Raw genomic sequence first — 13,685 nt, 5'->3', positions numbered from 1 at the left:
CAACACGTAGGACCCCGCTGCAAGCCCCTGCGCAGCGACCCGACTCGGGAAGGAGCTTTTTCTCCCTCCTGGTCCCGCGCGCAGAGGCCTTGCGAAGACCAACCAGCGGGTGGAACCTGGCGGACCCATGTGGATGGGTCCGAACCCGAGAGGGTCCGGGCCGGAACATTTTTCAGCGGGACCCAGGCCTGGATCTTGGGGACCACCCTTTGGGTCCCTGGGAGCGGGTCTGGGATCTGAACCCCCTTACCCAACCAATCCAATTGGGTTTGGTTCGCGGTTCATCCCGAATCAAACCCAACCCATTAATTTTGAACCCCAAAATGGATCCAATACTGACCCAAACCCATATCGGCCCCGGACGAAGCTTCAATTTGGATTTGAGCTGGGTCAAAACCAGACCCATAATCATATGGATCGTGGATCGAGTTCAAACCAAGCCTTTTATCCCCACAACTCGACCCTCGATCCAACCTATCTATATCTGGGTCCGACGAGTAGTTTAGGAACAGACCCGATCCACATCCCATCGGGCGAATCAACCCAACAATATACCAACCAGACCCTAGACCCAAACCAGAACCAAACTCTCCACCCAACACTGATCCAGAATCCAGTACCATATCCGACCCAACTCCAGTATCCTAACCCAAACCCATATTATGTCTTTCCTACCCACCTAGAACCCGAGACCCATCCCTCTTACTTGGGACCTCCTGTCATACTGGTGCCACAACCCCGACCACAGATGGCTCCTTCCCACGGGCCAGCCAGACCGAGGCAGACTCAGCAGGGTTCGGTGCGACCAGAGCGCCGACAACAGGTCATCGGAATTCGCCAACCCCAGCAGCCAGGCGAACAAGACCACGAAGATGGAGCAGTGTGGGATGATGACACCTTCTGGAACGAGCATCCTGCAGGAATGGTGGGGACCCGACAGCAGAGAGCACCAGAGCGCCCCTCCACGTATGGGGTGAAGTTGGAGCTTCCAGAGTTCGCAGGTCGGTTCGATGCAGAGCAGTTCTTTGATTGGTCATATGTCGTCCAATTCTTCTTCGACTACCACGATGTCGCCGAGCACCGTCGTGTCTCCCTAGCCTCTACTCGGTTGAGAGGCCTAGCACAGACATGATGGGTTGAGATGCAGCGGTCGAGGGAGCGACAAGGGTTAGAGCGTGTATAGACTTGGGAAGAGATGCAGTCTAAGTTCGTGCCGTCAGATCACGCCGAGAGAGCCTACAAGGAATACCTGACCCTGCGTCAAGGCACCAATTCTGTGGCGGATTACACTGCGGAGTTCCATCGCCCTTTCCTACGAGTGCAGATCGAGGAGACCGCCCGCCAGCAGGTCACGAGTTATATTTCTGGTCTCCGTCCTGCTATTTCTGACGACTTCAGTTGTATCACAGTCGAGTCACTGGATCAGGCAAGTAGTTATGCTATGAATGTGGAGGAGAAACTGAAAAGGAGGTAGGAACATAGGACATCTCGTAGTGATCAGTCCAGTCAACCCAAGTCGAGTTTCTCAACTAGGGGAGCGAGCTCCCCTAGGAAAGAAGACTCAAAGTCAACCCAAGGAGTCGACCCTAGCAAACCCGATCAGTCTGGACTCGCGTACCACACCTGATCCAAGGGTAAGCCCAATGAGTCCATTGTTCGTTGTTTTAGGTGTCAAGAGTTAGGTCATATTGCGTCCAAGTGTCCTACCATGAATAAGAACACTCATCTAGCAGAGGGCATTGTTGAGTCTGCGTCCGATAGCGAGAGCGAGGGTGAGTCGCTTGTTGAGGGGAATGACGAGGTGAAAGTCGTAGAGTTCGATGGCAGCATCGAAAATTTGTTAACCATCCATCATGTGCTGACCACATCCCGAGAGTCGCCCCCCACAAAATGGTTGCGAAATAATATTTTTAGAACCCGGTGTAACTGTGAGGGGCGTGCGTGTGATGTTATCATTGATACTGGAGCGTGCGAGAATATGGTGTCCGAGAGTGTCGTGTCCACTTTGAACCTAAAAACAAAAAAGTTGTCCCAATCTTATAAAATGACATGGTTCAAGAAAGGCAACGAGGTGCCCATCACCCTGCGTTGTCTAGTTCGGTTCTCTATGGGGGAGCATTACCACGATGAAGTGTGGTGTGACGTGGCGCCCATGAGTGCGTGTCACATCCTATTGGGATGTCCCTGGCAGTTTGACCGTAAGACCATCCATGATGGCCGTAGGAATACGTACACATTTGTCTTTCAGGGTCATAGGATAGTTCTCCTTCCCACAAAGGAGACCGGGTTGCCCCGGCTCGCGAACCTACTAGACCGATCTTACCTCCTTGAGCTACCCAAAAATTGACATTCTTATCCTACATTTACTGTGCCTGATCTAAGTGCTTACTGTAAGAACAACAAGTCGTCGGAGTTGACTTTTTCCCAACCAGGGGAGAATGATGCAGAGCAGGATGGGCCTGGGTTTATATCGCGTGACTCACGTAGGGGACTGGATTTGCACTTTGGAAATTGGATCCAAGCAGTGGATCCAATTCCCATACTGGTTCCAAAACGTGGAGGGGAGGTACCACTGTGTACCAATGTCAGGCAAGCATAGAGAGTATGGGTCGGACCGCTCCAGATCCAACAGCAGGCCAGAACAGCATTGGCATCGGGTCCGGGGCTGGACCCGCTACCCGGATCCAGCCAAAGTCTTTAAAACCCCTCTAGGGTTTTGTGCGCAGGGGGAGATTGATTCCTGGGCAGCAGCCTTATTTCTTCAGCAGTTCCTTTTCTTGCCTTTACTAGTGTTTTATTCTTTATTGCATTTGCTTAGTTTATCATTCAGCCTATAGTCTCTTGTCTATTGAATCCATTATTTTCAAATAAAAGAAACAGACCCACTGATTTCCAGTGGGCCTTCCTCTCCATTTCTGAGCATCGTTCGACCATAAGAATTGGATCATTGCAATCAGTCGACTGGTGTCACGCTGCCAGCATCTCCACTGCATCATGTTCCCTAGTAAATTGATCATGGCGAACACATCTGTAATGTCAGATTTAAGGAAAAACATGAAAAAAAAAACTTTAAAAACCTGGTTAGCTAGAAAAGTGGTTAGCAACTACTACCTCTCTCTCTCTCTCTCTCTCTCTCTCTATATATATATATATATATATATATATATATATATATATATATATATATATATATATAAAGTTTCTGGCTTAGGTCTGCATACCACAAATTTAGGTAGAATCCCACCTGCTCTTCCAATTTAATCTGTCAGGCTATATGAATGAGTTGTCATTATTCATTTGATGCAATGTTCTTCAGTTTATGTATTGAAATATTTTCTTGAAGCACGAAAAAATGGATGGCCCAAATTGCATAAAAAATGTAATGGTCAAGAAAATGAATCTTCACATCTAAATCACTAGAAGTAAAGCATGATTGGTACTGAATAAACCTTGACAATCCACTTCAAAATGTATGACTCGATGCCAAGGACATCTCCCAGTCTATTGTGTGTGTGTGTGTGTGTGTGTGTGTGTGTGAGAGAGAGAGAGAGAGAGAGAGAGAGAGAGAGAGAGAGAGAGAGAGAGAGAGAGAGAGAGAGAGAGAGAGAGATGGTTACTTACAGCTGTTGTGCATTTTTTCTTCAGGCTGCAGTCATTACCACAATAGGTTTTGTGAAGGAAGCTCCACATGTCAATGTTCATGGCTTCAATATTTACCACAAGAACCGTCTCATAATGGTATGAATTTTGCATACTGCTTCCATATAAGGATCAAACTACTTATTTCATATTTCTACTTCTGTTTATGATCATTCTATCAATGCCATTGTTAATGTTTTGATCATGGAAATGTAGGGAAATTAAGGTATAAGAAAAATAAATCTATCTAATCTATAGTTTTTTTTTCCAATATTGTGAATATATCCATAACAGCTTTGAAATGTTTTTGCAATATTTCTAAATGGCAATACTTTTTAGAAAATTGAGAGATTCTGCTAGTAGTATTATTTGAGCACATTGGAATATTTTGATACATAGCAGATCTGTGACAATGGTTTCCTTATAGGTTAGTATTTAGTAATTACTTGAATCATATTTTGTGAGATCTGGTATCTCTTTCTAGCATGTTTCTTTCTGTAAGGGAGATGACATCTGACCATCCTTGTTGACTACTTGCTTCCCTCTTTTGCAGCCTTTTTGGAAAGTTTGGAATGATGCTAGCAGTAGGGGAAGAGGTGTTGTTGGTAAGAATTTTCCCTGTGAACTGGGGATCTCTTGCACTTGTGAGACTTTCTGGGATCCCCCAGTAGGCACACATGCAAAACCCTTGACTGCATCGTTGGACTTGGAAACTTTTTGTTTTCTGTGCTGATGTTATTTTCATTTCAGGGGTGCTAGAAGCCAATTTTATGGAGCCTGCCCATGATAAGCAAGATTTTGAAAAGACTGCTGTCCTCCAGAAACTTGAAACTCGTCTGAAGCTGATGGCTGTTGAATATTGGTAATCAGTAATATCACATTCTATACTAAATAGTAAATAGCTATTGTCAACTTTTCAAATGTATGAGAATAGAGAATGAATATGGCAATCTTGAAGGGCTTAGAGTTTTTTGCTGCTTGGTGCCGATTCTGGTCTCCGAAGCAGCTATTGTTACTGAAATTATATGTATCTATGCGTGTAGGTATGTATATAAAATATGTATTCATGAACATGTTTGGAATTTTTCTTTCTCGGGGGTTATTTTGATCTTTCCTTGTTTTCTCTTTCCAGTCTTATCTATTTTTTAGGGTATTTTCTTTTTTCTATATGTATTATATAATCTATGCAAGAGATTGTGTATGGAACCAATAATGAAGACATGTTTTTTCACTCAAAGTTTTTTCTTTTGAAGAATAAAAGAAAATTTATCTATTAGAAAGAAGAAGGTTGGTGTTGATGAGATGTCACGACAATACAATAATAGGTCGGCATCTCTAGGTGTCTGGAAAACCAATCCTTAGCTTCAGTAAAATCCTGAGGCTTGCCCATTTATTTTTGTAGGAGGTGAGCACTCATGAGCAACAACTAATGATGCAGTTGACATAAGAACCACCATAGCCATGAGGTTTATCCTCTCAATACAATAACCTACCTGATCTCTGATTGACCCTAACAGGTGATTGAAGCACGAAAGTCAGAATACAATGAGGATGAATAACATGTATTGAACATACTTTAGAGCAAAACAAAAGAGACCCAGATAAACAATCTTCTTTTCAATAGCTTTGTGATCTAGAGGCTACAATGTAAGAACAAATTAGAGTTCATTATAAATCAGCAATGAAATGAGAGTCTCAAAATACTTCAAATCTAGCAACTTCAGTTTTATGCTGTATATCTGTTGTTTTATTACTTGTTAACTCTAGTTCTTGGCCACATACTGGTTTGCTTGATATATCTACTTAGTTGTCCAACATAGTTATTATAAGTTGTCTATTCTCTTTCTGACTCTAAATTAGTTAAATTAAATTGGACCTATTCTGCATTCAATAGTATACACTTGCTCTAAATGTTAGAAAACTAAGAACTTACAGTAAATGTAGAGTAATCCGATGTCATAATGTTGTATCAATGGTTTACTCATTTAGGAGACTTTCTTAATTCAAGCCCGTACGCTTCAAACTTGCGAGATAATCTTGATTTGTCCATGTTTGCAGTTTCATTGTTCTGAGTTTGTTGATCCTGCTATGGTTCTACCTAAACTACCATTTTTGAGTATTTATTCGGGATAGCTTGAAAGCGGAGCAGAGGATGCTGGAGATAATATTTAGTCATTGGCAGTGGCTGTATGTAGTTTGTCTATCTTATGTTATGCATTTTTGCAGGAACTTGCATTGTGCTTTGATTGGTTATAAACCCATGAACAAATCTCGTTCAGTAACTGTTCCAGTTCAGAATTCAAAGTTTCACGGCTCTTCTAGCAATCCCCAATCTGTCAAGTTGGAATCAGTTAGTCCAGCCACTGGTGTGGCAACTATAGGTAGCCTGTAGTTGTATATTCATAGTGATGCTTTTAGAAGAGAAACAGAGTTAACCCTTATATTTTTCCAGATGCTGTACGTGAAGGCTCTACTGTAAAGAGGAAAGTACCAAATGATTTGGTGGCCTCAGAAACTTCCAAACGGCAGGCAGTGGTAGGACAAAGTGCAAAAAGTGACTATAACCATGCAAATCAGGTCAGCACTTGGGGCTTGCTCATCCAGCCTTTCATTGGGCTCACTTTATCCGTTCATACTTTTCTTATATATATATATATATATATATATATATATATATATAGAGAGAGAGAGAGAGAGAGAGAGAGAGAGAGAGAGAGAGAGAGAGAGAGAGTAGCTGCCAATGCTACTCCCTGCCAACTGTGGTCAACATGCCTGCTTTTTTAATGCTTTTGGGTCTTTAGCGGCGGTTGCAATTACCGCTAAAGACCCAGGCGCCGCTAAAGACCCAGGTGGATAGTGCCCACTGCTAAATCATGATTTTGCGCACGCGCAGCACGAGTGCCATCCATCATCAATGATGGACAGCACTGGGAAGTTGGCTGCGATGGCAGCTACTCCTCTCTCTCTCTATATATATAATCGTTGTAAAAATTGGTAGATTTTGTTGGAATTTGTGCATAATTCTTGGTTGGATTTTGTGTCTAGATAAGCAACAAAGTTGAGGACGCTAGGAGGTTACAGGAAGCTAGAGAACTATTAGAAGAAAATAAGAAGCTAAGAGATCAGTAAGTAGACAATCTTTTCTTTGTAGAATATGCATGTTCTACATGTCATAATTGATTGGCTTTTATTTTCTTGTATTTTAATATATAGTAGGTTAATATACATTATAATCTCTCTCTCTCTCTCTCTCTCTCTCTCTCTCCACAGAGCCTAAGATTCTGATAGTGTTGTTATCTTGATCAGGTGCAAGGAATATGAGAAAGTGGAGAAAGAGCTTGAGCTTAAAGTATATGCTTTATTTAATTAGTTATTCTTATTCTCTGTATTATTTCTATATAAGTGTTTTTTTTTTCTTTTTTTACATTGAGCTGCTTCCTTTTCTTTCCTCCTGCAGGTACAGAAGCTTCAGAAAGAGCTTCAAGAAGTTCAAAGCAAGCATGCTTGTTTGTTGATCGAATCTCGATCAAAAGCCAAGGTGAAGGGAGAGAAGCCATAGCGCGCGCATTTTGCATTAGTGCAAATTGCATGGAAATCAGGGTGCTAAACATTTTGTATCATAATCCACGGCCATGTTGATGATGCCGGGAAAAATTTTGTGAGCGGTGCTTTCGTCGAGAAGATGTGCAAACGGCAACTAAAATGTGATTAATTGTACAGTGGAAGAAGAGCAGTCGTCAAGAGAGAGGAAAGCGGGAGCGGTATTTTGATCAGGGAGAGGTCGAAATCTCCTTAAACCCACTTCATGGTTTTGTCTCATTTCTATTTGATGTATACTTAATTCTGATATGCTCTTGTATACTAGTATATATGTCAAAATATATCTTGGTAGAATTACTGCCTCACCCATGTGATGGCTCTGGTTGCCAGTCGCAGCAAATGCATCATTGGAGTACTTGTGTGTAGCAAAGATGCAGCTATCAAATTAGTATTTAAAGCATGAAAAAACACTCCCGTGCATAAATTACCATTGATGATGAGAAGGAAGAAGATGAGGAAGTACCCATGGATGTTCAAGAAAAGCTAAACGTGTGGTAATTTATACTAGAAGAACATGACATGGCCTTGATGTGTTACTCACTACAATTGGATTTTTGTTGGGATCTAATCAAAGGGTTGATGCGGGCCCAAAGATGGAAAACAATGACTTGGGAAATGTTTCAAATAAATCTGCGTCTTCCCTTTTTAGGATAGAATAGACAAAACACTTGTTTTCTTTTGATATCTCAAAGATGGTAACCTAATTTTTAGGAATTGGATGAAGGAGAAAACCTAAAATTCAAAATAAGAAAGGTCAATTATACAGGCGAAGGGGCAAAAAGGAACTTTAAGAAAAAAGAGTATAATAAAGAAAAGTGGATAAGATAAAAGGAGTATGAAATAAAAGAAGATAAGATGGGAAAGAGAAAAAAACTTGAAGAAAAAGAGTATAAAAGAAAAGTGGATAAGAAAAAATGGAGTATAAAAGAAAAGAGGATAAGATGGGAAGGTGAACTGATAGCAATATGCTTGGGATACTGTTTCATTCATGGTTGCATATAAACCATATTTTGCCCCACGCAAAATTGGTTTAAAAAACATTGCAACCAGTTTTAGAAACACCAAAAAACTCGTTTCTAAATGCACATGAAACTTGTCCTTAAGAATATAAGAAAATGGTTTCTTATATAAGTGAAACCAATACCAAACTTGTTTTCATCTATAAATGCATGTAACTCACCTTTAAAAATATGGGAAACCAGCTTTTTATATAAGTGAAACCAGTACCAAACTTTGTTTCATCTATGATGGTGGCGATAATTGTATTCCTCTCAAACAAGGTAAGACATGGGATAATAGGACAATTCCTTCTTACATTTTTTTTTTACTTTCATTGAAACCATCAACAGGCTTCTCTCACTTTCATTTAGGCTGTCACAGGAGTTTTTTTCTTTAATTTAAATATAATATATACTTTTTATATCAAAATTTGAGAAGACAAGCAAGATGTTATTCTCATACTTGCATATACTTTTAATAATCTTGCAAGAGGCAGCCTTTACATCATTAGCACGTGATTGTTTTATGTTTTTTTATTTAGTTATTGTCTTAAAAGATAATGCTTCTAATATTTTGCTTTTACATGTTGCTTGAGACATTTGCCCCATATTTTGATTTTTAGTGTTTTTGCTTTTCTTAGCATTTCTTTTGTCACAATATATATGATGAGATGTAATTTTCAGAAACTCGTAGAAACTACTCAAGAAAATCTTGTATCAATATCTATTAGAAGCTTGTACCAAAATTTTTAGATACACATTTCAATAAAAGCACACCCAAAACTTTTGAGAATTTTCCGTAGCGTGCTAGTATTTCGTACCTGTACTAGGACCCGTACTCATCTCTGGCAACTATGGTTTCATTAAGGAGTTCCGTATTAGTAACCCACTCGATTCTTCGAAAATACATTGTATTACCTTTCATTGATAATAGTTAAAAATATTGATCGTACATTGTTGTTTCAATTTCTCAAGTGCTATGAAGATTTTAAGGAATGGAGTCGGTAAATGCATGTCAAATGCACATATAATGCTGTCGAAAACATAATTTTCAACATACTGCTTAACAGATGATATTAAAAAAAAATCCTATTTCCTTTCTCTCTGAAACCTTGGTGTAGATCTAAGCTATGATTCCATCATAGGGATCTAAGAAAAAAAAATCTGTTTTTTTTATGTTTGGGGGATAAAAATCAAAGTGAGAACTTTCAAAAGTCATTTTCTTTTTGAGATTGATATGAGCCTTTGACCCAATTCAAAATAAGAAAGATTCTAAAATAAATAATAGGATCATCTATGAATTACTCATTAGAATTGGGTCCAGAGATTAGGCAAACAGTTCAATGACGGAAAGAAAAATTAACGATCTGGTTGATAAAACAATCAAAATCTAGGATCAAGTAGAAAAGATTACCCTGGAGGCAAGGGGTAGGTCCACGGAGTTTTACCTACCAAGACAGTGACGGTAAGTACGCGCAGTTAGTTCTTTGATCCTGGGGCCGGTTTCTCCACGTAAATATAAAAAAAAGTAGAAAAGATTATGAAAGACAAAAAAAAGAATGGAATTACAGAAATATATTTGAAAATATTTAATAAAAAAAGTATCGGATTAATTCCTAAATAGAACACTTTTATGAAATCTTTTATTAAAAGAATATACATGGGTATCCTTTTATGTATCATTAAAATTTACAAGATCAATGTACACTTTTTTCTTGACCCAACAAAAAAGATTCTAAATAGATACACTTACAATGACAAAAACAGAAGAAAATGATACTAACTAAACAAATCCAATATAATTTCCTTCATTTCGACTATAAAATCCTTTTCTACTTTTACTACTACTATTAGTAGTAATAGTCATTCACTGATTTTTTTTTACTTATCTTCTTTGTCCCAAGCTTATTGTGTTTTACAAATTATTGCAAACCCAAGTTAGTAACAAATATAATCTATATTTCAATACTACATAACATATCTTTTTATGAAGGATATAATAAAAGACTATTTCCATACATGAGGAATATATGATTCTGAATCAAAACACAAGAAACTGCAGAATTTTGGAATGAATGAATGAAAAAACCGGTTAAGGAGTCATTATCAATACAATTTGTCCTGTGCAAAATGGTCAAGATTGGCACCTCTGAAATGGAGAAATAAAGACAATCATCATCCTACAGTTAAAAAAAATGACTTACAAAACTTGGATTCATATGAAGAAAAAGATCAATTAATTCATTCAGAGAGAAATGATTATTATAAATTGGGCTTATTAAAGAGTCTGAGAAATTTTATCTCTATTCTATTACAATACACTCAAATACAATTGATTTTATGTTATAACTATTAATGATTGCCTAAAGGATAAATATATGTTTGATACGTATCAAATCTAGATAGAAAATATTTTGAATTGATAATCATCAATTTTGACCCTATAAACGATAGGGAGACTAGGACCAGTATGAATATAAGAACTTTCACTAATCAAAATAAAACTACTAAAACTCGGACCGATAAGAATAATCTTTATATCAGAATTTATCAAGAAATCTAGACAAATGATCACGGGATTCGTTGAAGAAAAACTAAGCGCGTGGTATTGTGACCAGTGGTCACCATTGAGGCACATGAAGCAATAAATGATATACATATATTTCTATAACTGAAAACCGCCTCATTCACTTGTGAGCTTATTGGTGTAAAAAACCCTGCACACCTTTTGATTTCGATCGTGACATCCCTTCAGTTTGGTGACGGAAATGGATTGCCCTCACCAGATGAGTGGAGCCCTTGTGGTCAAGCAATAAATGATAATTGTTTTGGACATGCTGAGGTATCCTCTTGGCTGGATTGTTGCTGTACACATTGGTTTAGGTAATTTTTGGGCATGATCATTGTTGGGAATTGGCCGTAGCTGGGACCTCGATAGTTGATTGATAACAAGGCCTTTGCACTCTGCAGCCAGAGTAAGATATTGGGAAAAGGTTTATGAATTGGGAGAAACAAACTAATTTGATTCTAACCGTGGCTTGAGGCACAAAAAGATGGTTGTTACCCCTTAATGATTGACAAAGAAGATGAATGCATCGACAAATGTGGATGCTTGATGTGGCTTCACCTGAGTTGGCCTTGGTTCATGGTTGGATGCCTCGGTTATCATCCTAATCAGAGAGAGAGAGAGAGAGAGTTATATATGGTAATTCAAGGGTGTTTGAAAAATTACAATCTCATGTAAGACTACTAGATAAAGAAGGGTAAACAAATTTTTAATGATATTTATAAAACATAGCAAGAATGTCAATTTAGAAAAAGTAATGATGCATTTAATTTTTGACAACTACTACCCTTTCTTTCTCTTTTGTAATATTTATTATATATATATATATATATATATATATATATATATAGAGAGAGAGAGAGAGAGAGAGGATGCATACATGCTAAATGAAAATTTCAGGTTGTTTTGTTTTAATTTTAAATTTTAATGATACAAATATGATCTATGTACTTGATTTTATAGAAACAGCTCATAGAGAGTTCAATTCCAACACACGAGTAGATTTTTAAAAGATTTGAAAAAACAATGGTCTAAAATCTTTTCAAAATTTTTATGCTCTAAATATAATTTTTTTTCATTTTTTCAAACATAATTCAAGCATCAATTCTTAGTAAATCAACCATGCCAAACACATCTACAGGTTAGAATAAAAAAAAGAACAGTGAGAAAACCCAAAGAACCCATTTAACATGTGTGTGCGTGTGATGCCCCGAAATTTAAAAGCCAAAATTTTACCAAAAATTTTGAAAAAAATTATTGGCAGCGAAAAACAATTTAATATTAAGTCCGGTTTTGAAATTTTTGAGCAAGCCACTGGGGTAAAATAAGACAAAGTTATTATCAGAGTGAAAACCAAAATATTATTTACATCATTTTTTATAAAATGTACAGATAGTTCAAAACTTGAGAATACAAAATATTATGAACAAAAGTTTCAAGCTGGTCCCTGGATCCTTCAGAGAGTATTGGTTCCTCGATGATGCTACTGCCCCGCTGCATTTACTGACATGCACCTGAACAAAAACTCATTAAATGGTCAGACTTTCGACAGTCGGGTAAGTCTATATCAATTCCGGTAAGTCAGAACATTAAACATATTGAGTCAATTCAGATAAAATATTTTTACTAAAAAGTAAGACAAAATACAAAACAAAACTTTTTGTTTCGATTATTAACCATCCACCCTTATACGTGGGGGAAGACCATCGCAAACAACCGAGGCATTTTAAGGGTGTATTATTCTCAAATATTTTAATCCTGTGTATCTGACTGTAGCGGACCCAAAACGGGCAGTCTGTGACAAAGAGAATCACCGCTAAGGCAGAACAGAAAGTAGGATGCATTCTGGACTACTGCAATAGTTGGAGATCTATCACTTAGGACATGTGGATAGAAACCGGCCTCTGTAAACCTACGAGTGGGTGGAGACCACTAGGACGCCTCACTCCAAAAAATCAGAACAAAATCACTACTTGTACCATTTACCTTTTTCAAAGTAGAGATCAAAACATAATGAGTCACAAGGGTTATCTTTATTACTGAGATTATTTTATAAGTGCCTTACACTGTGTAGGCCAGAATGGGGGTTTAGTAATCCAAGTACCCATTTTTCGGGTAATAACCAAAGTCATGTATGTGTACTTGATCCAATTAGTACTTGCTCAGTATTTACGAGCATTTCGCCAATGTAGTGAATCAATATTTTAAGTTTTTGTGTGTAGGCATGTTTTATTTATTAGATAATGCTTTGTTTCACACTTTGAGAGTTAAATGATTTCAAGCTCGCACACGAGCTAATCTCAGAACAAAAATATGCCCTACACACTACTGTGTACTGGAAAAGTCTCTAGGATCTTGGCTTTTTTTGGGCTGCAATTATTTTCTTTTCCTTTTTATGTGGAGTGAATTATTCCATTGTCAGTAGGGTTCTCTGAACCCAGAGCTCTATTCTTGAGCTAAATAGAGATGCACGTTGTTCTATGCATGCTTCCAATATTTTATCTTCATAAAGCAGAATATAAGTGAAAAATATTATTTTATGCATGCATCTTTATAATATTTTATTCAGAGCATAATGCATGCCAAAAGCTACTATTTTATTATTTTATTTAAAATATAATCATTTTTCTTGAAGTATGGTACATACAAAAACTATTATTTTATTTGAAATATATTTGTTTTATTTGAAGTATGACACATATCAAACTACTTTATTCAAAATCCAATGCATGTATATATATATATATATATATATATATATATATATATATATATATATATATATATATATATATATATATATATATATATATATATTCTTGAGACAAGACAAATATGCCATGCATAATATAAGTGAACATGTATGCTTTCAAAATATATAT

At 37.6% G+C, this 13,685-nt stretch overlaps 1 protein-coding gene and 1 long non-coding RNA gene across 2 annotated transcripts in view; both read left to right on the top strand.

The window, feature by feature from the left end:
* LOC149815281 (protein MICRORCHIDIA 6-like) overlaps window positions 1–6,768 on the top strand; it is a 39,475-nt gene extending 32,707 nt beyond the window's left edge. The window contains exons 13-18 of the mRNA XM_089990512.1: window positions 3,646–3,738; window positions 4,193–4,244; window positions 4,390–4,501; window positions 5,866–6,020; window positions 6,092–6,216; window positions 6,685–6,768. Coding sequence (XP_089846638.1) covers window positions 3,646–3,738; window positions 4,193–4,244; window positions 4,390–4,501; window positions 5,866–6,020; window positions 6,092–6,216; window positions 6,685–6,768 — 621 coding nt within the window. The remainder of the gene's footprint in view (window positions 1–3,645; window positions 3,739–4,192; window positions 4,245–4,389; window positions 4,502–5,865; window positions 6,021–6,091; window positions 6,217–6,684) is intronic.
* Window positions 6,769–6,946: 178 nt separating this feature from the next.
* Window positions 6,947–7,533, top strand: LOC149815280 (uncharacterized). Its single transcript, XR_016427972.1, has 2 exons — window positions 6,947–6,988; window positions 7,097–7,533. It is a non-coding gene; the product is annotated as an uncharacterized LOC149815280 (long non-coding RNA).
* The last annotated feature ends 6,152 nt before the right edge of the window (window positions 7,534–13,685 follow it).

Source organism: Nuphar pumila, chromosome 15 (genome assembly GCF_984573655.1).
Source record: "Nuphar pumila chromosome 15, dmNupPumi1.hap1.1, whole genome shotgun sequence".
In the NCBI taxonomy this organism is placed as follows: Eukaryota; Viridiplantae; Streptophyta; class Magnoliopsida; order Nymphaeales; family Nymphaeaceae; genus Nuphar; species Nuphar pumila.
This window is presented reverse-complemented; position numbering and strand designations above follow the sequence as displayed.